This window comes from Nyctibius grandis, chromosome 26 (assembly GCF_013368605.1).
Source record: "Nyctibius grandis isolate bNycGra1 chromosome 26, bNycGra1.pri, whole genome shotgun sequence".
In the NCBI taxonomy this organism is placed as follows: Eukaryota; Metazoa; Chordata; class Aves; order Nyctibiiformes; family Nyctibiidae; genus Nyctibius; species Nyctibius grandis.
This window is the reverse complement of record NC_090683.1, coordinates 4722422-4749282: the sequence shown is the minus strand read 5'-3', so window position 1 is coordinate 4749282 and position 26861 is coordinate 4722422. Positions and strand designations below refer to the sequence as shown.

Here is a 26861-nt window from a genome sequence, read left to right as displayed (position 1 = left end):
TTCCCTCATCAGCAGGGGGGATGAAAAGAATTAATTTGGGCCCCACTGGTTAAATGGGTTTCCTGTAAACATTTACATACACCAGGAGTTGCTTCTGTTCTAGAAGGGCTCGGATGAAGCATCTTGGTGTTTACTCATATTATCTTAATGGACGAGTGTCCAACTTGCTGCTCCACCAACTCAGCTATGGAAAAATCATGCAATCAATCAGAAGAGAAGGTTGTCTTCAACATAGGCCTTTAATCCAGGGATCTTTCCAGGCCCCAAAGAACTAACATAATCCTAAGACTAGCCCTCTCCTTGGAGAGGGGTGTGCCGTTTCTCCCCAAGATCAGCCAACGATACTGAAATTAAGGTTCTGGAAAAGTGGCCATTGTCTCTTTTTCTTTAATAAAGATATGAAGTTTGTTTTTTTTTTTCCCCCTGTTAAGGCAAGAATTTAATCCTGCTGCTAGGATCTAGTAATGCAGCTTTGATTACAGAAAAAAAAAGCTAATTACAGTTAAAACTAAAGCATTACACTTTTAAGACAATTTAGAATTAAAAAACTAAAACAAAAAAAGGCAAACACCCTCCTTCTGATTACCCATCCTGAGTCCAGTTTCATAACAGATTTTGAGGTACAAGACAATAAATTAAAAAGTTCATTCCAACTGCAGAGATCAAGCACTTCCTCAATGCGATGTCTTCTTTGCTCCCTTTCCGAATTTGGCATCGAGTCCAAGGCCTGCAAAGAGACAAAATCATCCGTGTGCATAGAAAACTGCTTCACGTTCCCCAGACAAACCCAACACAAGAACTTTGTGAAAGATCAGCCAAACAGCACCAAGTTACTAATGGTCACTCAGAGGCAGCCATTTACCCAGTGCAGGGAGGAGAGGAAAAGACCCAGTAGATCTGCTAGAAGTCATGTTCCTCTTCTCCTGCACTGGTGAGGCTACTAACACGCTCCTCCATCAAGAGCATTGTGATACAATGAGATTTTTTTGCCCAGCATCTTCTCTTAGCTCTCCCCTCGCTAGACATCATCTGTTTAAGTTAACAGGGGAAAGGTGTTTTCTTCCCAGACTTACCCAAGAACACCAGGACTGTCCCCACCCACTGCATTGGGCTGATGGGGTTGGCAAATAGAATGACGGACGCTAAAATGGTGAAGAACTTGCGGGTTGTGGTGATGATGGAACAAGTCAGAGGTCCGAAGTATACCACAGTCATGAAAATAAAACTCTGTAAAAAACAAACAGACGCCTTTTGTCACTCGGACAGTGCGGCAGCCTTACTCTGCCATCTCCCAGCTGGGCCAACACATCCCCGGGAGATTGCCCAACAAGGGAAGCGTATTTACCTGACCCAGCGCGCTCGTCAGGCCAAACAGGAGGATGTTGTAAACGATGCTGGGGTAGCGTTCCGTAAAACTCAAGAACTCCCAGAGCTCGCCAGTGAACAGTATCCCTGGAAGGAAGATCCAGGTGACAACATGAATTACGAGCCCAGAGGCAGCCCAAGTAGCCACTGCCTGTGCTGTGTCATTTCAGTTTACACCTATAACCCCACAGGAGCTACTAAAAGCAAAGACTAAATTCCACACAGTGGAAAACAGAGAACAGGAGGAAAAAGCTATCACCTTCCTTGTTAATTCATGGAAGAAGAGATCATTAACTGCAGATCCAATTCTGACAAAACAGTCCCTAGCAATTAATTAGAAGCGTTACTCCCTAATTGGAGCAGAAAGCTACACCGATGCGGTTTGCTTCTCTGCCGGCACAAGAGGCCGGGTCAGTGGGAACACTCTGTGTGGAGCAGTGTCCTCTACTGGGCATGAGACCAGAAACACCGAACAGCCCCGGCTTTTTATGTACAAACAGACAAACCAACCCCAAACCAAAACATAAAGTTATTTGCAAAAAGCGTTCCAGGCCCTTTGTTGGAGCAGGACACGACGTGTCTTCCCCCAGGGTGTGCCAGGGCAGTCCCTGGGCGCGGTGGCTGCGGGTTTTGCAGGGTGTTCCTCACCAGCCCCCAGGAACAAGGTGGACCATAGATTAACGTTCAGCATCATGTGATTGGAACCCGTTTGGTAGTGAGCTCTCATGTGGTCCTGAGACACACCGGTCAGCCCATCCAAAGTAAGTGACAGCAGCTAAGAAAAGAAGAGATAGAGACAAGACACAGCAGAGAAAACCTTCATTCTTTACGTCTTCTCTGTGGGGAAGATCTCAAGCATTTTTTTACATCCTATTAAATAGCAATTAAGTGGCCTCAAAACATACGCTAAGAGGGGGGTGTGTGTGCTCGTGCGCTGATCTCACACCACAGCCTAAGAGCGCACCCCTCACACCCAGCTGTCCTCCTGCAGACGTGTTTCCGCGCCAGCTTTAGGGTACGCTCGAGGTACAAAGGACACGGCCTTATCTGCGTTGTAACTGCTTGTTCCTCCTTGCCCTTCCCGGGGCGACCCGTGCGGCGGCAGCACTCACCAGGAGGAGCTCTCCGTAGCCAAAGATGTGGTCATCGCTCCCAGCCCCCTTTTTGGGTTTGTACAGGAACAGGGCCACGCCTGCCACTATCAAGAGGACGCAGAGATACTTGGCCGGGGGATATTTCTTCCGCAGCAAAGTCACTCCTAGAAGCATGACTGTAAAGAAGCAACATCACAAACCGCTCCCAAAACCCTCTTGAGGGATTTTAACTGGGCTCAACGGAACGACAGATAAAACACCGCGTGTGCTTCCTGGGGCAGAGCGGACAGACTGGGAGAGAGACTGTTTTGACAACTGAGCTCCTGGTTGAGGGCACGAGAAATCTACACAAATGTACAAGAAGAAACACGAAATCTGCGTACCTGGGATGGGCTTACAGGACTTGCCTAGGACCTGGAAAAGAAAGACACTGTTAACTGTCTGCATACCGTCACCTGCCTGCTGCAACGAGATCATGGCAACGCAAGGGTGACCGTACAGGATCCGACCACCCTGATGCACCAGATACTACAAAAAAATACAACAAAACCCCCACCACAGCAATAGTGAAGGTTTCAGAAATCGTCTCAAGCCTTCCACCTTCAGCACCAGCTCCCAGTTAGCAAATTCCCATCATTTGTAGTGATTGCTGTTCCCTTTCTGGAATAGTCCGAACCCTCTTAGCCCCTCTCCACACACCCAGCGCTGGCTGAACCACAGCGATACAGTCCCACAAACGCAGCTACAGGAAAGTGTGAAAATCACAGCTTCCCTCCGTGTCATTTCCCCTCCTGATAATTATCATCAGCTGCTTCTTCCCCAGCATTTGCCGCCTCAGCACAGCGCCCGTTTTTGGGGTACCCCGAGCATTAGGGGGTAACAGAGCCCTAAGGGGTGCGTTAAGGCGGCTGCACTGCTCCACCTGAGTCGGGTAGCTGACGAACTGCAGAGCCGAGTTGCTGGAGACCATGGCTCCCAGGTAGGAGAGCGAGCAGGCGGCGTACAGCCAGCTCCGGGTGCGATCCGCCTTGACGGAATCGAAGAAATGGATCACTGGAAGGAAGAGAAAGAAGCAGCAAAGTCAGGAGAGCTGCGAGCGGCCACCGCTGCCGCGAAGCACCTGAAGAACAGCACCAGGGACAACCAACTTACGGAGCCTGGCGAAGGCGGCGTTGATCACGCACTGGATGAACACCAGGGTCAGCGCGTACTTGAACTTCTCCTGCTTCGCGCCTTCGCCATATCGCCCCCGCGTGCTGCAAGAGCGGGACATGGTGAGAGAGCAGCGGGGCCCGGCCCGGAGCGGCCTCCCCCGGGCCGTGACCCGCAGCAGAGCTGCCGCCCCCGGCTCCCCCCGGCCCCCGCCCCGCTCACATGCTCTCCTGCAGGATGCCGTAGTAGAAGTAGCAGGCGAAGACGCCCAGGAAGCAGACGGGCAGGCGGAGGCGCTCGGGCAGCGCGGCGCCGCTCCCGCTCCCTCCCATGGCGGCGGCGCGGCCGCTCAGCGCCGGGGGGGGCACGTCCAGCGCCACATCCCGCAGCGCGGCCGCCGGCGGAGCGGGCTGCCTCATACGCCCGGCCTGCGCCCGCCCGCCGCCCAGGGCCCGCCCGGGCCGGCCGCGCCCGCCCGCCGCGCTGCCGGGTCAGCCGCGGGGCGGAGCCGGGCGGGCAGAGCGGGGCAGCGGCGGGGCCGGCCGGGAGGGGCGCGCAGAGACCCCCCCTGGGCCACCGCGGGGCCGCCCCCGCCGCGGCTCGGCCACGGTCACGGCCCTGGGGCGCCTCTCGGAGCGGGCATCACTCGGGGCAGCCCCAGGCCGGGGGCCTTCGCTGAGCCCGTCGCTTGTGGTGACGCAACCCGATGTGGAGCGCGGCCATTGGCTGCACGACCCGCGAAGGCGCGGTACCTGGTTGGCGTTCCCGCCGTCTCCTGAGCGACTCGGGCAGGGTGTGCGCATGCGCAGCGGGCAGGCCCCGCGCAGGTCCTACTGCCCGCCCGCTCGCCCCGTCCCCAGCCCCCGCCGGAGCTTCCCCCGGCCCCAGCGCCGCCCCCGCCGAACCCTCCCAACCCTCCGGTTTAGACTCAATATATTAAATCCCAAATAAGTCCTTCGGGTGCCTGAAATATTTATTTTTGTTTCCTTTTAACTGGCAAGACCAGCATCTGCAAAAAAAAAACCCTCTATAAACACAAGACACGAACTCCAAAGCCAACATTCCTCCTTTAAGCTTCGCAATACACACGTAACAGCTGCAAAAATAGTGTCTTTGGAAGAAAATAGAGTTTCTACATCAGATACAAGAAAAGAGGCTGCTTCAGTGTGACCCCGAGCCTTCCCGACAGACACAAAATCAAACGCTTTTGTTGTCAAGAGGCTTCGCCACCAACGTTCCCGTGTTATCGCTTCACCTTCGAAGGCCCCGCTGGAAGCGGCAGCGCTTCAGCCCCTGCCCCGGCGCAGGCCCAGCTCCGTGCACCACACCCGGCCCGCGGAGGCAGAGGGGTCCCGGACCCCCCCAAGGGCACAGCCCCAGCCGGGCCGGCCAGGCTGGAAAGCAGCAGGTAGTTTCTCTACAGCAGCAACAGCCCCCCCGGAGCAGGGACCTGCGTGCGCTGGGAGTTGTCACCCCTGTCCCCCCTCCCCGCAGGGCCGGCAGACCCCTGCCCGCGCACACGGAGACCAGACGGGCTCAGCTCATGTCTCAAATGCAGCGTTTCAGAGCGCCCACCTGAACCCCGCACCGAGGCACCTGCGCTCTCCCTGTTCAGCTCCAGGCTTGTTTCGAGGGGTGAAGGTGTCCAGGGACCCGCTGCTCTCCAGCCCCCTCCGTGCTCCGAGGGCCATGAGCTGGTTTAACAGCGCAGACCCCAACATTCTCTGCCCCAACCCACCCAAGGGCAGCCGACCCGCAGGCCCCTCTCCCCCCTTCCTGCCCCCCAGGGTTCAGCCATCCCTGACAGCCGCAGGGGTGGGGGGTGCTAAAGAAGCCCCAGCCCGAATTCTCCCAGCTGCCCAGGAGCACGTTTGCCCCTGCTCCCCGCAGCGGGGCCCGGCTGCTCTTCACCAGCAAAACAATCCCACGGGAAAAAAAGACAATTCAACACAGGAAAGTGCTTTGAGCAGGGGAGGCCGGGAGAACCCAGCCCCTCCGGCAGCGAGGAGCCCCGCGGCACATGGTACTTCACAGTTTCTATCATCCTCGGAGGAAGGCTGCTGTGGTGCTCGCTCCCAGAGCTGCCTCTCGGCTGTCACGTCCCACCTTCAAGGCACTCGTCTCCTCAGGCTGGCGGCGACGCGCTGAGGAGCCGGAGCTGCTGCTGCTGGCTGAGCTTTCCTAAAGCCTTCACACCACCAGAGAGCTGTGGAAGACGACGCTCTCCTCTGGCTGGCCGCGCTTCCAGTGGTCGTAATTCAGTGAAGGAGCCTTGGACACCTCGCTGAAGCTATCGACTGCAGCGTCCTTCCGCACCCCGAGGAACGGGCTGGGGGCCGTGGGCTGGCAGGATGCAAACGTGCCCGTGCCAGGGCTGGAAGAAGGTGGGAAGCCCCTGAAGAGGAAACCCACGTTGGGGAAGAGAGGCTTCACCAGGCTGACGGGGCAGAAGGCAGAACCGGTGGGGTTGAAGTGCACTTTGTTCTTATCCGGGCAGGAAGGCTGGAAAGGCTGATCGGGGCCGGGGGAGCTGGAGGGGAGAGAAAGAGTGGACGTGGTGAGGAACAGACGCTCCCAAGGGCACTGAGAAGGGCAAACACCTGGAGCTGTGCACTAAGAGCTGAACTGCCCCCTGTGAGCTGAACTGCCCCCTGTGAGCCGAACTGCCCCCTGTGAGCCGAACTGCCCCCTGTGAGCTGAACCACTCTTCAGGTGCAGAGCGGCCTCGACAGCCTGAGCTGTTTTGAAAGCACGTTTATTTAGAGGAGAACCACCTCTCCTCCTCAAGAGGCTCTGCTGGCCAAGGAAAACCTACCACAAGGAATCACAAGCTCCTTCCGAGTGTGGCTGCAGGTGAGCAGTTCAGCCTTCAGCTCCTCTCCCCAGGGCCTGAGCAGCCACGTTGTGGTTGGGATTGTTTTCCTACAGGCTGCTCCCCTACAACAGGGTAGGGCTGGCAACTGCAGCAGCAGCCTCAGCTGCCCCCATCCCAGCGCCCTCCCACAGGACCAGCCTCACGTGAGCGCTCCTCTGCCAACATCTCCTCATACTTACGAAGCTTCTTCGAAGGCGCGGACCTTCTCACAGCCCTCAGGAGGTTCCCGTTTAAACATGTAGCTGTGGTTGGGTCGAGGAGAAGAAGCGAAGGCCAGGACTGGCGAGGGGCTGCCCTCCTCTAGCAGAGATTAAAGATACTTTTTGAGAAATTTTAAAGAATCCCACAGTGCTCGAACTCGTTCTCTTAGACCATGGGGCTGCAGGCTACAACACCCCAAAGCTGGGGCATTTTCTCTCTGCAGCTCCCAGCTCACATTCTCCATCCAGTACTAGAAACCACCCACCTGGAGGGTAATTACTGGAGCTTTAATAAGAGTCCACTCCAGTTCAGCCACATCAGCTGAGACCCTCTCTCCCCTCTCAGCTGCAGCCTCCAACCCCACACACAGACAGGGAGGAGCCATCGCCCCGAGGTTTTTGCAGCACTGCCCCCCTTGTCTCCCCTCCAGCCCCTCTGCTTTCAGCATTTACCTTTCTCCTTCGGATCTGGCTGCACCTCGTCTGCCACAGAGGAGGGCTCCTCCGCTGCCAGTCTCACCGGGGTGTGCGGAGAGAGGCGGAGAGGCACGGAAGGGGAAGGGGACAGAGAGAGGCTGCTGCAGCTGCCACTGCTGGGCTCCAGGGTGAGGGACACATCTCCGGAGCCTCTCTGGGCAGGCGCTGGCGCCCTGTGGCCATCTGGGACATCCAGTATCTAGGGAGGAAGCAAAGTCTTAGCGCAGCAAGAAACCCTGGGTCACCAATGAGGAGGTTTCACAGCTGTTGCACCTACAGAGAGCAGCTGCTTGGGGTGCTGGACCCAGGTACCGGCAGCACCTCCGCTTCAGGGAGGGAGGCGGCCGTCTGCTACCAGAGGACGTGGGCCCTCCCGTACCCCGTCACACACTGCAGCCCCTCAGCTGTCTGGGATCACTTCTCCCACACCTGGCTGGTAGGAAGCAGCCTCTGGATGCCAGTCTGAGTGTCTCAGAGCTGTCAGTGAGGTCTCATCTACCCTGAGTTACTACTGGCTGATCTCTCACAGCACCAGAGGTTTTAAGGACAGAAGTCAGCAGCACTTCACCCAATTTAGACAGTTACGTGCCTGGAACAAACTACAACTAGACACAAGAGACCATCCCCGTGGCCAAGAAACAGGCAGCGTCTTTAGAGGAAAGGATTTCCAAGGCCACCTGGAAGATTCAGAGCAGTCTTGTGACCTTCACTTACCCGCAAAAGCTCTTCATCTCCCTGTTCCTTCACAAATGCTTCCTCCAGTTCCTGGTTTAGCCCTTCCAGGCTCCTATGCAAGCAGGGGCTGAGCCTCAAAATGGGAGACGGAGAAAGGAAGTCTGAAGGAGAGTCCTGTAGCAATCCAGAATCAAATAAGAGTTATATCTGCACAAACTCGGCAGTTACACCCTGTTCCCACAGCTCTCCGGGGCTCAGCCAAAGCCTTCCAGGAGGCTGATGGCAGAAGACTGACAGTAGAGTCATGTAAACTCACTAACTGCACATCAAAGCACAGGGCTGAAGAGGTGGGGAAAGAAAAGAAAAAATTCTACCTTCTCAGGCATGAGAGCAGCAGCCTGAGAACAGCTTGGGCAGGAGCTTGTTCTCCACCTCCCTAGGACACATGGTGACAGCGGAGCAGGGGGAGACGTGAACGTACCCGGAGCGATCCAAGGACAGCGTGGTCCCCCTGCAGCGGGCAGGGCTTCTCCTTTTCTTTGCCACTTCTGCCATTTAGCTTCGTTCGCTGGAGCTGCTGCTTCAGTTTGGCAATCTAGCAAACAGAGTTTCAGCTACAGAACCAGACAAGCCAACACACCTCCACCAAAAAGGATCCTGCCTCGCCTCTCCTCCCCCTCTCCTCCAACCCACGAGGAAGTGCCAAAATAGAGACGGTTTCAATCACACAAGCAGCAGCTCCGGCCACCTCTCAAAGGATGGACCAGAAGGACTCGTGAGGCCTCATCAAGCTCCCCTGTTGCAGTGTGGCCAGTGCCCCTCCTCTGTGGGATCTGGGCTGTCTTCTGCCTGCAGAGCGTTAGAACCAGGCCCCACTGGAACCCCTGTACGCCACGACACCAACAAGCAATGCACTGGGTTCCAGTGGAGCTACCTTACACCAGCTGCCTGCTAGAGGAGCCAACACGATCAGTCTTTAGTTGAATCACAGAGCATTAGGGATGACAACAAGGGCTAAGGTCTCATCTCCAATAGCATCCTGTCCTCCCACTCCCCTCCCACTCGAGCAGGAGCCTCCTATAACACCAAGGACTAACACAGATCTCGCTCAGGCACTGGGAGGGGTCCGGTTTACCTCTCTGCGGTGATCTGTGCTACCCCAAGAAGCAGAACGCTTGTGAGCGCCGGAGCTGGCTTTCCCCACTTCTGCGTCATGCCAGGACACTGGAGTCTGAAGTGATGAGAAACAGGGCTGAGAATAATCACAACATTTACTGCTTTAGAGACTGGAGGTAGAGTCCTTAAGAGTATGTGATCAACTCCTGCCCATTCCCAGTCCCATTCCAGTCTCCCCCCATTAACACACACTCAGTAATGGGCATTAGGAGACAGCCACCTACTTCGATGTCCCAAAACAAACTCATTTTGGCCAGATTTGTGCCTGTCGGGAAACCGGACCTCACAGACCTACATGCTGAGAGACCTGCCCAGAAGTCAGTAGCTTAATCACCACAAGTACCTGGTGAGATAAAGGGCACCAAGCCATTTACCCCAGAAAAACCACCGCACAGGCTCCCGCCTGACGAACGGTGACGCAGGGTTTCAGGCACTCGTTGTACGAAGCAGCGTTACCGAGAGGAAAAGCCTCACCCAACTGTGAGAACACCCAACTGGCTGCTGAGACCTCAGGCTGCCGTGTCGGAGTTCAAAGGCGTAACCAAACGCAGAGCTCGGCCTGCAGACTGGCTGGGAGAACCCAGCTGCCTCCCCAGATCACGTCCCCCCGTCTGCACGGCGGGCAGCTCTCAGCTGACTCTCTTCATGCAGAAAAAACAGCCTCAGCACCACGTTACACAGCTGTTTTCCAAGCAACATTTTGAGTATCAATGGCAATCAGAAAAAAGGGTTGTTAATCTGATCAGCAAAGGGTGTGAACTTCCTTCCACTGAACTCAGCCCTCTCGGCAGAGACTCCAGGATCGGAACAGTCCCAAAGCACATCATTGTCAAGACCAGCCATCATTTTTTCCCCCCAACATCACATTTCAGCGCCTCTCAAAACGCTTGCCCTGTGTCACTGCTGCCTGCCATGTCTGTGGGAGGCTTTGGACGACACTTCCCTCCTCCATCCTCAGCGACAGGCTGCCAGAAGGTGCAAGGGCCTGAGAACTGTTCCTCTCCAAGCAGCTTAACAGATCTCCCCGGAGGCTACTGCAAGAACAGCAGCTGTTTTAAACAACCCTGCTGAATCACGGGGATGACAGAAGCCTCTCAAAACAGGTTTTAAAATCTATTTAAACCAAAGGAACAAGGCAAGTTACCCAGAGAGGTACCAGGTTTCCCTTCTGTAAAGGGATACAGGTGATTTCTAGGCAGAAATCCAACCCTCTCCTGAGGTAACAGGCTCTGCATGCAGCACCTCCTCACCCACACCACCCTAAGCAGAGCACACTGCGTTCCCAACAGCTCAAACCCTTTGCTGTCCAGGTCTCCATTTCGCAACGCCGGCACGCAGCAGACATCACGGCACAGCTCTTTTCAGCTTAGTGCTCAGTTTGGTTTGAGAGAAGAAATCCGTTCAGCCTGAACGTGCTCTGAGGTCCTGCTAAGCTCAGAGCTGTTGCCCACAGCCATCGCCATGCTACCCCTGAGCCGTGCCAGAGCTGAGGAACAGCCCAAGGCGATAGGAAATCCTACAGCAGAGCCCAGCCTTGCCGTTTCAGCACATGGCACATCTGATCTCATTTCCTACCTCAAATATTCTCTCCTAAACAACTCAAAACATCGTTATTTGGCCGTCATCCCAAAACATTGTGTCATTTTACATCCCAGTAGATCACGCACGTAAGAAAGCTAAGGAGAAGAGGCAAAGGTCTGAGAGACAAGACTGCAGCCCTATCCCACGTCACTGCAAGAAGCAAGTCTGTGGGAAGCTGAACTCCAGCTGCTACCAACAGCCCTGCTTTGCAGGACGTGACAGAAACTCTCCTCAAGGCACTGGAAGCCTCCTGAGAAGTCACTTATTGCAGCCTGTTGCTGTGATGCACTGCTCTGGTGCTCACAAAAAAACCCCAGGGCCTAAAAAGGAAGAAAAGCCGCTGTTTGCAATAGGAAGGGCTGAAAACGAAGAGCGTGTACGCATCCCACCTCTCGCAGGCAGACTGGCAAGGCAGAAGGAAATTACAGAACCTTTTGTACTAACTGTGGCAAAACCGCTTCCTCTGAAAAAGGAGAGAAAAAAAAAATGCTTTGCACAGCAAGATAAAGCCACAAGCTCCAACCATGTATCACACTGCCACCCTCACCCCCACGCTGAGCACCTGCAGTTGTATCTCTCACTTAACCACCTTATGATAGCGAATCTCCAGAGCTCTGCAAAACAGCTGATCAGTAGCTGAATAAGGAGGGAAGTAAACATGTCCTGGCTAGCAGAGAAAGTCCCAAGTTTGATAACTATTAAGCCTGAGAACATGGAAGGAGCAGCAAAGTCCTGGAGGTTACGATGAGGAACGTTTTGTTAATACACAGGGCAGTCTAGAACGGAGGGCTTTATTCCCAGCCTCCAACAGATAAGTCATTTGACTCACAGAGGTTTATGTGTGAAACACTGGAGATCACTCCTCATTTCACAGGCATGTTGCAAGGCAAAATCAGCATTTGCAAGACACTCACAGATAAAGACTGCGGCACACCTGGCCTGTTCCCTGCAGAAAGGGGTGACCAGCTCCCTGCTCAGCAGAGGCTGAATTAACACAGTGGTACCTTCCATTCCAGGAAGAAGGAGGTGCCCCTCTTCTCCAACCCTTTCCCCAAAAGGGCTACATGCAAGAAAAACTAATTAGCCCCAAACACATTGGGGTTAAGTGTTCTCCCCATTGCTGATGAAGGCAGAAAGGAAGAGTGCCCTTCCCTGACTCAGAAATAAAGTTAGACAAATTCTTTCCCTTCCTTTCCAGCATGCCCTCTGCCCTCAGCAGCGCTCTTGGGCACCAGAACTGAAACAAAAGCAGGCAAGAATACTTTGGAAGAGGACAATGGAAGTTGGAATCCAATTGAGAATTTCCTGCAAACAGCCCAGTAATAAATTGTTCAACAGCAAAGATCAAACACCAAGTTAACAGAGACTGAATGTGCTAAATAAATGACTTGTTAAGCAAACGGATGCTCTTATCCTTCTGAATTCTTTCACCTCCGCAGATAGGCAAGCACTATTTGCTGCCATACAGTAATATTTACAGGTTGCTAAGAGTTCCTCGAGGTCTGGAGCTTTTCCACTCTACAGTAGAGAGCTGTGCTGTTCGTGCTAGTGAGCCCTTCTGCGGGAGCACCCCTGACTCCTCGCAGCGCGTGGCACACAGCCCACGAGTGTTATATAAGGACTTGGCCCAGAACTGCAAGCCAGAAAAAAAAAAAAAGGCAGCATTGAGCCAGCACTGGAGCAGAAAGCCAGAAGCCATCTGCCTCCAAACAAGGCCAAGGAAAGTCTAACTCTGCACCAAAGTGGAATCAATTGAAGCCGAGAAGCAAAAGGGGGAAAAAAGCCTTCCTAGAAAGCTGCAGCTGGATGGATGGAAATTTAACGCCTTCCCTCATCACCCCCCCTTTACACAGCTCATTTCAGTTCTGCAGCTCTCTCCTGGCCCCAAGGCTTCAAGGGCAGTCTGCAGGCATTCATACCTGGGTAGCTTTGTCATTCATGCACGAAGTGGAAGCTCCGTCAGCGTCCCGCGGCCACTGTCCCAAGAGGTACGAGCCCACGATGGTGTCCAGCGAAGAGGTGCGCCGCACGCGGGGCTGCCGGGGACGGCAGGTCTTCTCAGCAGCAGCAGCACAGGGGACACTGGCTAAACAAGGGGGAAAAGGAAAGAGGATTAGACTTCCACAGCCAAGACTCAGCAACAGCTACCACAATTAACAAGCCCATGTCCGCTGCAAAGATCACAAGAAGGGAACCAGCACAAACAGCCTGGAGAAGTCTATTTGCTTTTCAGAAACCAGAGTCCTATATTGCTTCTAACGTGCCCAGTGAGTTCCCACTCTCACAACCACAGCATCTCTTCCCTGCCAAGGCCACGCTGCCGCCCAGCCTCAGCGCGGACAGTTTTGCTGCTCCAAGTCAGCTACTGAAAACAAGCGGCAACAGAAACACCACTTCAGCAGAGTGGGCCAGCACGGGCTGGCGGATCGACTGCCCAACCTGCCCCCTACTCACCCCTCTGCTCCGCTGCAGAGTCACATTCATGCTTATCACCAAGAGATTGCTTCTCTAGGAGCAGAGATTTTACTGCAGTCCTTAAGTGGCTGCTTGAAATTATTGATTAGACATTCCAGTTGAAGTCAAGGGAGCTGATACACAACTGAGTGAAATACTCTGCATGTCCACGTTGCTTTTGCATGAACACTGTAGGAAAAAAACCCACCACGCTGTCTAAGGCCCTATTTCTTACTAGGTGGAGCACAATGCTTAGTTGGAGAACCCAGGCTCTCACCCGTGGTAAGACCCAACAGCAAAAGGGAGCCCGTGTGCCTCAGTTTCCCCCAAGGAAGCATGCTATGGCTCGCTTCCAGTTTCAAGGAGGCCAAGAGAACATCTGCAAAGCTTTGGATCCTCCAGTGGGACTACCCGAGCGCTCGGTGTGTTAGTAGGTGCGTGCATTCAGTCAGCAGAGCAGGAAGGGAGATGTGCAGCCCATTCCCTGTCATGCCCGCTGGCAGGGCCCGAGCTCAAATCCAGGAGCTCTGGATCTGCCCAGCTCCCACGAGATGGCTGCACTGCCTGTTCAGACACTACTTTCGTAACGGTAGCTAGAGACGCGATTAACAGAAACGCTTTGTAAATACGACTAGCTTAAGTTTGTGTGTCAGCAGCGATGCACACCAGCACAATCCCACCGCAAGGACGGGGAGCCAAGCGTCTCTCTTGGCAGGCTACAGCGAGGGGAGACAGAGCACGTGCTTTGCTCGCCTTCCCCATCTCCTCCATCGCATCCCGGCCAGCTCCGAACTCCATGTGCTCGACGCATGGCCCATGGCAGGGAGCACAGCTGCCCCTCTGCAGCCCTGTCGTCACCCGCGCAGCTGAACAAAGGTGTTATCCCCAGAACCAAAAAGGGAGCAAAAAAAGAGGCAAGTTCAAGCCAGCAGGGAACTTTGTTTGCATTTCATTTTGATTAGACATGCAAATTACCACGCACATTAGAACCAGCCCTGTGGCCTCCTGGCAAGGTATTAAGGCCACGCACAGCTCCCTGCTCCAGGTGCTTTGTGTACGTTCTCTCCTTCCTCCCCAAAACGCGGGCACGGTGGGCAGGCAGCAAGTTAACCACACTAAAACCAGCGTTAAAACTGTTACACACCATGTGGTGTCTGCCAAATGCCTCTGTAGACAAAGGTGCTGCGGCACCCACGGCAGGCTCACAGCTGAGCCCGTTCCAGGGACACAGCCTGTTCAATACATCTTTTTTATCAGCTAAAACACCATTTGAGCAGTGGAATTCGAGTTCTGGGTGAGAAAAGGGTAGGAACAAAAAGCCACGTGGGAGGGCAAGGAAAGCATTAGTCCTTTCATGACAGCCACACCTCGTAAGGTCCACACCAGATTAAAGGCTTATTGTGTCGGGTCCAGCTGGCATTTCAAGGCACGCTCCCTGCTCCCAACAGTTAACAGTAAGACAGCTACCACTAACTCTAATTTAGAAACTCGTTAGTGTTTGCAGCTTCCTCTTCAGTGCCTCATTGCCCCCACAGGCTATGTTCCTTGCATCCCCATTACGTATGACTTCAGCTGTCTCTTCCTCTCACGCTGCCCTCCCCAGCTCGGCTGCTGGCAGGAGAACTGAGCGCTGCTGCAGCAGGGCAGCCCCTCTCCCACGCTGCTCTGACAGCACGTGTCCCCTGCAAAGCTCTCCGAGAGACCCCCTATGCTATAACACATCATAACCAGGGTCACCTTCATACTCCAAACCTTCAACAGGGCAACACCAGCCTGAAAGGACCCTGAGAAGAGACACGACCAAGAGCAGAGATGTGGCCTCCCACAGTGACAACTGCATCAACCGCGTACAATGGCTGACGTATCTACAGCTATTAAGGCATGAACAGCAAGAGCTGCTGTTCCTTTCCATGAAGTACAACTCAGTTGTTTTTTAAGCAGCACCAAGAAGCCCAAGGGACAGGGGGCAGCTGGGAGATACAGGGCAGGGTGCTGCTGGAAGCAGGTTGCCCCTCCTTTTGGTGCGCAGCGTTTGGGGCACAAGGAGGAGGGCGCGTGAGAGGCGCCGAGGCAGGGTGGAGCGTCCTGTTTACAGCTCCGTGCTATTATCATCCCTCCGCACCGAGCCTGCACAGCTGCCACCTGGCCACGAGCTCTGGAGTCGGTCCAAGCCAGCTCCACAGCTGAGAAGCGTCAGGTTGTGGCACTTTTACTTTTCATGTGACAGTAAAGCTGCTGCAGATAACAGAACCGTCGCCGTATCTCCGGGAGCCATTTGGCTGCCTCCAATTGCTGCACGAGGCTTTCAGGCAGCCACAAGTCAGACACTGGTGCATGAGTTTAGAAGTAGAAAGTTTTCAGTACTAGAGTCCTAGATTTGCCGTGTCCCTAGTCCTTCCCAACCCAACGTCAGTGAGCTCAGAGCTTCCTAACCAGTCTCTAGGCCAGCCAACCTCTGCATCTAAAAAGAGAGAATAAAAGTCTTCAGTAAACTTTTAAAAATCTCCGGGGTCACTTTTCAACAAAGAATACTTACAGCTGAATCAAAAAATGATGGCAAGCACAAATGAAGTTCCCATTACTACTTTCTTTACAGTTGTAAAATTTTCTTCCTTCCCTCTCCAGATTTCACCCAGGGGAAACTGACCCTTTTAATATCAGAAGAATGTTTAGAAATTTAGGGACATGCTGTTCAGACCCTGACATTTTTGGAATATGTCCCTGCAAAGGTCTATCTTAAAGTGATGAGGCATAAACTAACAGCCCATGTTTAAATACAATCAGCTCTCAAGTTAACCACGGAACAAGGGGCTGTCCGAGGCTTCACCACACAGGGAAGATTTCCCTGTGCTCTGTAATACCAGGGGTACCTCACGGGTTTGGATGGAGTTTTCAGTTTACTGGCTCCAGCAAGAGTTGTCAGCTTTCATGAGAGAATTTGTCAGGGAGAGTTTAGCTGAGATGGAACCTTAGCAACTCTGTCAATAGCTAATGCAAAGATCTTCCACCCCAGTGTAATAGAAATTACTGCTAATTATTTAAGTTCTGTATCAGCCTCCCCCATCTACACCTTTTAATGCTCTTTACAGCGTATCATCTCATTCAGATGACGCTCCTGATTTGGTGTATGGGGGTAAGACAACACAAATGCCTAAGTTGAATTTCTCATAGGCCTGTCAAACCACAGCAGGATCCTGTGACACAGAAACATCTATTTTAGACAAAATATTCACACCAAACCAGGCTGCTGGGTGTGTATCGGTGTCCCCCACTGCACCCCAGCACCACTTCCTTGATCTTTAACATCCTCCTAGACAATCTAGCTGGGAGATCTCTATATGAAACATTTTGTGGCACGACAGCTACTCGGACGCAGCTCAGGTGGCACAAGCAGGAGGGACACAATGACACAACGCTGGCATTGCTGTGGTGGTTACCAGGGCAGGTGCTCCTACAGTAGAAAGGAAATAAGACATCCTACCATGCCAGAGCACTCACAGAGCACCTTATGTTCATCTTAAGGACTGTGCTGCTTAATGAGTTACAGCTCTACCAACAGCTCTGGTGCAGAGCAGGTCTTGGCCATAGCATCACGCTGAGCTCGCTGGCTCCAACCCGACAGAGCGGGAGGTGAGGCTGGTACACAGCAAGAAATCCCCTGTCTCCCCTTCTCTTCGTCTTCTTTTAAAATGTAACTGGACAAGAGACACGCACAGGACTTCCAGAGGATAAGAACAGTGACCCACAAAGCACATCAGGGAATCACACTTCCTCTAACCTCACTCTGCAAGATGGTACATGATCAGAAAACATGTCCTCTGAGGACCAAAAAAACTTTAACGGAGCATTTCCAGCACAGTGACAAGCAGTGGAAGTGCTGTTGAAGCTTCAGTTTTGATCTTTATTTCACTATTAGAACTTGGTTAAATCTCATTTCAATTTCTCCACAGTTTCATCATGGTGAATCAAGTTACCTGACAGGTTGTTGCCAAATAGGATGAAAAAATCCTCAGCAGCAAGCAAGCTTCAGAAATATCTCCTCAGTGTATAATTTTTTTTTTCCAGCTGGAGCAGGTAAAGGAAATTGTGTGTCCTGACTGCTGCACTGAGGAAATGCAACAGCATCAGTTATTTTTGAACGGTCCCAGTCTTTAACATAGCAAAGACTAAAAATCTTCACAGGGAAAGAACTGCCTTTTCCCAGCGTTGTGCCTTTACTGCACTCTCTCCACATTCTGAAGAAATATGAAGATTTAAGAAACCACACTCGCAACCATCGCCGCCAGCCCAGGCACTTCCTCGTGGCACACCAAGAGCTGCTATTGCGTGCTGCTTCTGCAAAAGCACTCCCAGGGAGGGCCTTAATCTATCACACAATCTGAAAGCAATGCAGGATTATGCAAGGAATAAATGCTTTTGCTCAGGGAATCCCAGAAAGCCTAAAAAGAGATGAACAGGCAGTTTTACTTGTTCTTAATGAAATTTAAAATCCCGTGCTTACTACGCTACAGAAATCTGCAAACGTGCTAGAAACCAGAAGCATTTCACAGGAATTCACAGCATGGTCAGAGCTGACGGCCAAGACAGGAATGAAGGCAAGATCAAGAGCTGGAGAGGTGCTGGGATGAAAGTTCACACAAGCTGGAGAGAAAAAGAATATCCTCTCCACACAGACAGCTACTGACAGGTCTTTTTAAGGGGAGGAGACAAGGGGAAGATCTCAAGCTTTAACCAGAAATGAAGTCAGAGATGCAGAGAAGCCTGCCTGAACATGCTCACTCAAGGTACCAAAGGACAAGCGAGGTTACAAATCCACACCATCTGAGGGGTCTCCACAAAAACCCCACCAGAAAACAAAGGCAAGCAGGGATGCAGAGAAGATGTCCAGTCCAGGACAGGTGGCAGACACAAGCTAACACTGAAGGCTGGACACACCATCTGCATTTTCTAGGGAAAGAAAAAAAAAATCTTATTTTATCCCAAAAGCAAGAAAGGAAAAGTTACATTCAGTAGTAATGCAATGTGGAAAAAGAATGCAGTAAGACAGCCAGTTGTAACTGATACATATGGGTAGAGGAAAAGAACAATTTGAATGTTAAGGGGCTTCAAAGAGGAGAATGAACCTGGAATTTATAGGCAGATTAAAAGATACACACTACCCTCAGCTGCTCCTGCAAGAAGTTAACGTGTCCACAGCAGTAACTTCTGGCACCAAGTCGTTTCTCCTCAAGGCTCTGCAAAGGAAGCATTCTACATCTCTCTCTCGCAATATTTTAACATTATAATCCATTTGCCTTTAAAGAAGATTTACAACTGAAGGGAAATTCACACCCATGCCAGGATGGGATTTCATAGCTCTTTGCTCATTTCAGCAAACATTAATACAGAAACGCAAAACCCTCAGAGCCCTGAAATCCACTGCACCTTCCGGCGAGGAGGCAGAAGCTGTGGTTAAACCACGCTGCCCCTCATGACTCTTGCTCAAACTGTGTGCACACAGGCCAGGACACCCAAAAAGGTACCTGCTGTTCCCAAAGCACAGCCCTCCACGAAACCCCACAAGAACCTTCCTCTGCTTCAGTGCTTGACCGACACAGAAAGCAGCGACCCACTGAGGTGGGGGGAATCAGGAGAGCAAAAAAGCCAAGGGCAGGGAGGATCCTACCAGGCTGGGGAGCTGGATTCCCATCTGATACAACCCAGCAATGACTTGCCCCGCAGGCTTCGCTGAACTGGCCCCGAGGGCTTCACAACCAGCCCGGGAGCACAAGGGAAGAAATTCCAGGCTTTGTAATCCCTCCCCTGGTTACAAGCTGCGTTGAGTACAGCTGGAGCGAGCTGCCCAAAGGATACAGCATCTGCAGATATCGTTGAGGGAAATTAATAGGGGACACCAGCAGTTCAAGCTGTCTTTTTTTTTTTTTTTGGATGCAGACATTGTTAAACAGCAAATGCCTCCAACATGGCTCAAGGCCTGAAACTGAAGCTGAACACCCAGTTGATGAAGGAAAAGAGCTGAACTCTTCACCTTTAACTTAATTCTTTCAAAGTTTGTTTTTCAAATGATAAAACAATCTGAAGAATTTCAACACCCTCAAAGTCTTTGGTTGAAGTGCACGTTTCCTAAATCTAGCCTGATGCGAGGCACCACTTTGCTGGGTTCTTCAGGCAAGGCCATCTCTTACCCACTGATGCAGGTTGGGAGTGCTTCTGGACTGGCTTTGTACTCCAAAATTTAAGCAAGAACTAGGAAAAAAACAGATGGGCAGACAGCCTCTCATGAACAATACGAGTGGTTTAGAAACAAGCAAAAACTTGTTCAAACACTAGATCCTTAGGACTTGTTCACTCTGATCCTGGAGAATACAGATGAGTAAGGAGCTACCATGAGCATCCAGGTCACCCCTATCAGAAGAGTGAAACCCAAGCAATGAAGATAGTGCTGTGGGTTTGGGTTTTTTCCCTTTTTTGTTAACTGCTACTTAAATCAATTCCTGATAAGCATCTAGGAATCAAGATCACTGCAAAAGGCAGGGCTCTCATTCTGAAGACTAGAAACTTTGGATTCTCAAGCCCTTGGAAATCTTCCAGTACAGATAAAAAAAAAGTAAAATAAAACCAGAGTAAGACATCCTTGAGATTTCTACAGTTATAGACAAGGTGGAGAACAAGAAAAAAGAAGATTTCCTGTCCTTTATATACATGTAAGTACATAAATCACATATGACAAGCCCTCCCCCATACTCACAGTCATCTTTACAGCTAGTTGCTGTTAAGCCTGGAGGGCCCAGCATGAAGCTACTGAAATAATTTTCAGCAAGGAAAAAAATTGTAACATGTGATATACCTTCTCATTGCCTTCCTCGTGCCTTTTCTAACCGGGAAGCAGGACACCAAAGCTAACATCAGCTCGGTGTTACAGCCAGCGTAAGCACAGCAGCATTATGCATACAACAGTTGCACACAGTAGCCGCAGGCTCAAGCATGCCAGGAACCGTACAAACTCTGTAATTCCTGTTCCTGAATGCTTCCAGCCTGAAAGGATGGCACACAAACTATGAGAAACTGAGGCACAGGGAGGAGAAGCAGCTTGCCCAGAGTCATGCAGCAGGTTCCAGGCAAGCATGGAAACAATTATCTCCCGTTATTTTCAAAGAATGGGCTAACCACACAACCTGCTTTGATATTTTCCTCATTTCCTGTACAGTCAACCCTGCATTATCAGGTGGTTTGAATGGCAGCACCACGAGCTTAACTTTTAATGCAAAAAGGCCTATTTAATATAAATTCCAAGAGGGAATGTTTTCACAGGCTCAACACTATTGGCCTCTCTTGGAGCTCTTTCTTGTACAACTGCGAATCCCACTAAATCAGTATTGTCATCTTAAACTGCAGGAGCCGTGAGGGGAGTGCCAAGAGCAGCTCGGTGCAGTCAACGCTGCCATTCAGGCAGTATTTCAACATCCCAGCTTTGCATAAAGAGAACTCACTGCACTTTGGTGCTCGACATGATTTCTCTCACGGGGTTAGGCCAAATGCTTGTTTCTCCTTTTGCACCACGCAGTCAGACAGTGAAACGTTCACACCTGGAACAGAACTGCTTCTTCTCTGCACAAACAGGGGCCTGGGTTCCTTCAGTTCTCTACTCACCCAACAAACGTTGAAAACACAATTGCATGGACCATAGCAAAGTTAAGTAAGCCCCAGCTGAAAGAAAGATTCACAAATAAAAACCCAGCCAGGGTAAGTGACCTGAGAGCTTCCCAGTTCCTCTGGAGCACTCCGCTATAGAAGGGACAGGTCAAACTGACTGCACAGTCCCATCCCTTCCTTCTGCAAATTTGTTTTTCAATGTCATCTCCAGCATTTTAAAGCAGGGAAAAACTTGTTTCACCCACAGAATGTCAACACAAGATTAGTTATAGATGTGTCCTTTGTTTCCCCTTTCCCACACCCGTATCCAGAGGCTAACAAACTGGGAGCAGCAAGTTTAGATTGAAGGTATGATCTGTATCAGCTGAGGGCTGCAATACCGTGAATGGGCTCCAATTACTGCACCAGAAACCCGTTCTACATTAAACAAAGCCACCTGCAACGCTTTGCCTCCAAACCTGAGCCACACACAGTTATTCAGCTGTGTTTTACACAAAGACTGATTTGATTCCATAGGACAGAGGCAGGATTCTTCCTGGCTAGTGCAACAGGACATCTTCAAGGTTTTCCCATCCCTCAACCAGTCTCTACATGACTATTTTTTCCCATTACAGCTCGCTACCTGTGCTTAACCCTTTAATTCTATCGGCCTGCCTACCCACAGCAAAACCCTAAAGGCAAAGGCAAAATTACTGAATAGTGAATCCCCAAATTTGGAAATGCAGAGCTTGTCAAAGCAGCTGTTTGCACAGTGCAGCAGCACAATTTTCCCATGACAGCACTTTGCAGCCTCACTTGAGGGTTTTTGTTTCTCTTTTGGAGAGTTAATACCAACCGAGCTGCTACTTCTACTGAGATATCCCTTCTCTAAGATGGAATTTTTCACTTCAAAGTTGGGTACAGGGTATAAACATTATGAACCTGTGTGTCCCTCATTCATTTGCTTAAGCACCCCCTGAAAAACTACAGGTGTTAAACAGCATAAAAGAAAACTCAAGAGCAGACACCACAAACATCTGGACCACTATTTTGGTAACGAAAACCTTTATATCCATCCCTCAGGACACAAAAACCCCATCAGATACCAACTGCTGAAGTGAACACAGCAGGGCCTGAAGCACTTAAGACATTCAGCTAATAAGATGGAGGGGAGGAGGAGACCCCCCCCACTCACTGCATGATGCCTGCAGCAAAGGAAAGAAGCAGAGAAAGATATTGTTAATGGTTCTGCTGTATCACTACCATGTAGGCAGCAATCCCACAGCACTTTCAAGTGGCAAACAGACATTTTTATTCCTAAAGAAACATTTTAGTTTTGCTAAACATACACTCAGGCAGCATTGCCTGTGAATAGTGTCCCACTTGTCTCCCTCTATAATATACACCAGGCACGGGCTTAATTCAGATACCAAATAAAGATATTTGGCAGTCTGCTCACTTAGTCTCTCTAGCAGGATCCACACAGCAAAAACAACTGGACATCTCAAAAACAGACAAGTTCAGCAAGCAAGCAACAAAATCCCATCCAGATGAGTCAGCTCAGCCAACAGTAACTTCCTGAAAAGCTAAAAGGCCCCACATAATTCTGGGGTTGTAGGGGTGGTGGTGGGAAAACTGGTGAATTTATCTGAATTCTGGTGAAAAGAGACTATCAATGAAGCTTTGGTTTCACAGAGGGTTAATGTTAAACACATGAAGTGCAAGACACAGCTCTCATCAAAGCCATGAAACCCTCAAATCAACCATATAGGTGTACAGGTGAAGACTTGCACCTCTGCTCCTCTCCTCTGCCACACTGTCACACAGGTAGTGTTTGGAAGGTAGGCAGGCACTTACCCTTTCTCCTCCCAGGAAAGCTACTCCAGCACTATTCAGAAGAGCAAGCTGGTAGGTAACTTCTGGTGCAGCTATTCATCCCACCTTACCCCCTACACATTTAATGAGGGGTGCACTGAGGGAGACTGCTGAGCTTGTAGCATACGACAAGACTTTGCTTTTCCCCCATATTCCATCTTCTCCCTCTCTGCATGAGCCAATTTAGACAACTCAGGCTACTTACCTGCTCGTGGTCACCGCAGGGGTCCACAAATTAAAATTCAAGCTGCAATTTAAATAATCTGATTTTTTTTTCTAGTGTCATACTGAATAAAAGAGGCTTAAAGACTTCTCAGTGTCTTGTTTTAGAAAATCAGGTTTCAGACCTGCAATGCTTGGTGAGGACTGGGGTTACACCCAGGCAGTGGATTCACAAGTGCTAAGGCGCAGGTCTCAGGGAGGCTGGAGCCCGGATGCAAGCGTGGAAACTCTCCGACCAGCACGTGCTTCTGTGTGGGCTCTGGAGGAAACAACTGAGGCCACAAACAGCACGAGCATTGCCGTTAACTGATTGAAACTTCAAAGTCTCCACAAAGCTCATCCCACCCCAGAGAACACAGAACCTTGCCAGCACCTGCAGAGCTCCACCTGCCTCCGAGCCACCCAACCTGGCATAAACGGGGGCAACAGGGATGGGTCTGGCCTGCACCTGAATGGGTTCAAACACTAACACATCACCCACTTCACCACCAAAAGCCACATGACTGAACAGATAAGGAATTAAAAAACAAACATTGACCCCAATGCCACACACATCAGATTCATCACTGGAAGTCCTGACATCTTGGATTTCTAAACAGCAAGTCAAGCCCTTTTAAAACATTCTTTGACCTCCTTCCTGGCATCCCCCAGCTCTAGCTCTTCCTTTTAACAGAAGCCCTTTGAGAGACTCAGCAGCTGCTCCTCATCTCAATGGGATCCTCTATTATCAGAGCAGCTGCAGGATCAGACCCCAGACCACCCCACACCTTCTAAACACCCAAGCCACAACCACAGAGATCCCCAGCCGCCACGCAGCTCGAGAGCAATTCAGAAAGTCAGCAGAGTCAAATGAGGAAAGATGTGATAAAGCAATGGATTTCCATGCTGAGCTCCCAAAAGGTAGGAGCAAAAGTGTTAGATTATGAATCACCAGGAGACCAGTTTGCGGTTAAACCCCACCAGTTTACTGCTGCAGCTCCCACACATGCAGGAGCAAATTGGAGCTTACAAAGAGCGATGAAGCAGAGAGCAATGGAAATTTAAACACTTCCAAAACTGCACTTGAAATGACTATGATCAAGAGGAAAAATTCAAGCTCCTAGAGCCCAAACAGTGAGGCACAGAGCCAGGAAGAAATGAAGACCAGCAATTCTGGTTCATGTCAGTGGAGCTCCAGCCGTTTTGCCCTCAGAACGCTGCACGGTATTCACTATGCTTCGGAGCAGGTACAGTGCAGAGATCACAGGCAGCCTGGCTCTCCTTTCTTTAAGGTTTGCTCTATTTTCATTGTAACATCTGAAGCTACTGAGTAATTGCCCTATTAAGAGCAACTTCACCTCGATTTCAGCACGAAATACCGCTCAGAGGAGAGACTAGTACTCAAAAGGATTTATTTCATTAACTTGTTTCAAGTGTAAATTGAGCAAAAAGCTTTCTAATAGCTTCTCTGATCGATACCAACCGTGCCGGTGGCAGGAATGACTAAGTCTGAAGTAGTGAAACGCAGGACACTCCAGGAAGGGCCATTAATTCTCATTGTAGGATGGGCTGTAACACGCTCCTCTGCAAAGCAGATTAAGTAGCCACTGCATTGAACAAGAGACCAGCACTCTGAACAGATGCCACCAAGATCAGCTGGCCCAAAGCTTGGCAAATATTTCTTGCTGTTCTAGAAGTCTGTTTAATCTTTTTTAACCCAAAAAAGCATTTCATTGCTATTTTAGTACTTCTCGAGATAACGAGCAGCCAAGCAAGCAGTGCCATGAACAGCCAAAAGTAATATGTACATCAAGCAAAGCCAAAGACTATTATTAGGTCACCAAAAAGTTATATTTAAATAAGCATTCCTGAAGTGGTCAGAAAAGTCTCAGCAACGCAATTAGGGACAAACTGCCATTAGTGCAAATCAAATTATTGCTACTTTATCAAGCCAGATCAGCTGCATAAAACACAGGGCCCAGGGTTTTGTTGGGTTCAGGGTTTTTTTTTGTGAAACCACCTCGCAATAGGCAACGCGCTGTCACGGGAGCCCGCAGGCAGCGACCCGTCCTGCCTGCATGGAGGCCGGCAGGGCAGGGAGCCCCGCTGACCCCCGGGGCCGGGGATCAAAGCTCACACCTCGCGTGGGCGTTCACAGCCCACGGGCAGCATTTTCAAAGGCTCCGGCTGTTTGGGGGCCGCGACCCGCGGTGTGAAGTTTTCCTTCGCTCACGGTCTTCGGTGTCGTGTCCCCCCCTCCCCCGGTTTTGTTTTCCCCTCTCCTCTGCCCTCGGTTCTCTCATTTCTCTTTCACTCCCACCCACACAGCATCGATTAGGAGAAGCCTCCCGAGCACACGGTAGTTTTCGCTAATCCCGGTACTGCCTCCGCGGCCCCGGGTGGGACGGGGGGTGTCGGGGCGCACAGCGTCGGGACCCCCGGCTGCAGGGCCCGAGCGCGGCTCCGCCTCGGACCCATCACAGCGGCCGGGGGGAAGAGGCGCTCCCCCGGGGGGATATGGTTTGCCCCCGGGAGGTGCCGCTGGGAACCGGCGGAGCGGGTCTCGGCGCCGTTTCGGAACCCCACCCCGGGCCCGGCCGCCGCCCCCGGTGCAGGGGACGCGTGGGCTCCCCCGAGGCTGCCCGCGGACACGGCTGCGCAGCGCCGGTGCCCGCCTCCTCCCGCCGTTACCTGCCCGGCCCCCGTCTCCGCGGCGCTGCTGGAGCTGGAAGGGGACGGTGGCGCGGAGCGGCTGGAGCCCCCCGGCCCCGCCACGGCAGCAGGAGGCGCCCCCCGCCCCCGCCATGCCCGCGCCGCCCGCAGCACTGACCCCCCCAGCGCCGCCGACGCCGCTTATCAACGCTCCGGGGGCGGGGCCGGCGGGAGGAGCCCGGCGGTCATTGGATGTCCGCGGCCAATACATCCACCCTCCTTAACGGCAGCCAATGAGAGCTCTCTGCAAGCTCCTCCCCCGCACGCGCTGCTACGGCAGCCAATCAGAAACGCGGTCACCCTTCACAGCCGTCATCCCTCGCGCCAAAGCCAATCAAAGAGGGAAGTGAGGCTCCAGCCGCGCCCTCTCTCCCTCCCCGTGGCGGTGCCAGAACCAATCGCAACAGCAGACAGCCGCGTCCAGCCCACCCTACCGCGGGTGGACCAATCGCAAGCCTTCTCTAACGCCCCGCCCCTTCCTCGCGAAGACTAATCAGAGAGGCCCGGCAGCGTTTGCGTTCCGCCTCCGGCGGTGACGACAGCGGGTCACGTGGGCGGGCCCGGTTTCTCTTTCACCTTGGGAGGGAGGGAGGTGGGGGGACCCTGTCCCGGTGCGGCGGCGGCCGCCCCGCCTCCCCCCCGGGCACGGCGGCAGCGGGAAGCACAAGGCGCAGCCCTCCCGGGCCTTCGCAAGCCCCAGGGAGGCGGCCAGCCGCCTGTGTCCGTCCCCCGTCCCCCCCCACCCCGCAGCGGGGGCTACGCTGGACGCGGAGGCAAAGGGGAAGGGGGAAAAATGCAGAATGCTTAAAAATAGCCAAGGTGGTGGCGCAGGTTTCCAGCACGAAGCTCTCGGGTGCCCCGATCCACACCCCCTGTCCCTGTTCGAAAGGAGCCGAGGCTTTTATCAGCTTTTAGGGGTTTTTTTCCCTTTTACTGGAGCTCCGCGCTGAGCCCAGTGAACATCCCCACAGCTGTTTGCCTTTAAACTAGAAAAATGTGTCATGGAAAATTCTAATGCACAAGTTTTAACTGCTGAACTTCCAATTTTGTGTACCCCCCTCAGACATCTCACCGCAACCCCTCCCAGGCTGAATTAAGAGTTTAAAAAAATACCTAGCTGGAAAAAGGAGAAGAGAAATCAAAATGTTGAAGTTGGGTTTTTTTGTGCTGGTCACAGAGCGTGACCAGTTCTGTCAGACACAGGTACAGGCTGGCACATGCGGCTTCATGGGGCCGGCAGAGCTGGATGGGTGCAGGCCCTGGCAGAGGTTGGGCAGGGTCAGGGCACGCTGTCTTGCTGCGTTCTGCAAGGCCATGACTCGCTCCCCAGCCTCCCCACAGGATCCGACCCCTGTGAACACCAGAGTTGGATGAGGACCCTTCCTCTTCAGT

General features: G+C 52.0%; 2 protein-coding genes across 2 annotated transcripts; both read right to left on the bottom strand.

Annotated features, from left to right (window-relative positions):
• Positions 1-220: 220 nt before the first annotated feature.
• SLC35B1 (solute carrier family 35 member B1) lies at positions 221-4031 on the bottom strand. Its single transcript, XM_068418675.1, has 9 exons — positions 3834-4031; positions 3612-3715; positions 3382-3512; positions 2843-2873; positions 2478-2635; positions 2014-2140; positions 1346-1452; positions 1074-1227; positions 221-727 (listed from the first exon to the last, which is right to left on the bottom strand). The coding sequence occupies exons 1-9, from the start codon at positions 4028-4030 to the stop codon at positions 675-677; spliced, it is 1062 nt and encodes a 353-aa protein (XP_068274776.1). The 5' UTR covers position 4031; the 3' UTR covers positions 221-674.
• A 535-nt stretch (positions 4032-4566) lies between these two features.
• On the bottom strand, positions 4567-25563 carry FAM117A (family with sequence similarity 117 member A). The gene is made up of 8 exons (XM_068419032.1): positions 25449-25563; positions 12515-12681; positions 8974-9069; positions 8320-8433; positions 7878-8012; positions 7140-7362; positions 6666-6786; positions 4567-6141 (listed from the first exon to the last, which is right to left on the bottom strand). Exons 1-8 carry the CDS (start codon positions 25561-25563, stop codon positions 5802-5804), a joined length of 1311 nt encoding a protein of 436 aa, XP_068275133.1. The 3' UTR covers positions 4567-5801.
• Positions 25564-26861: the final 1298 nt, after the last annotated feature.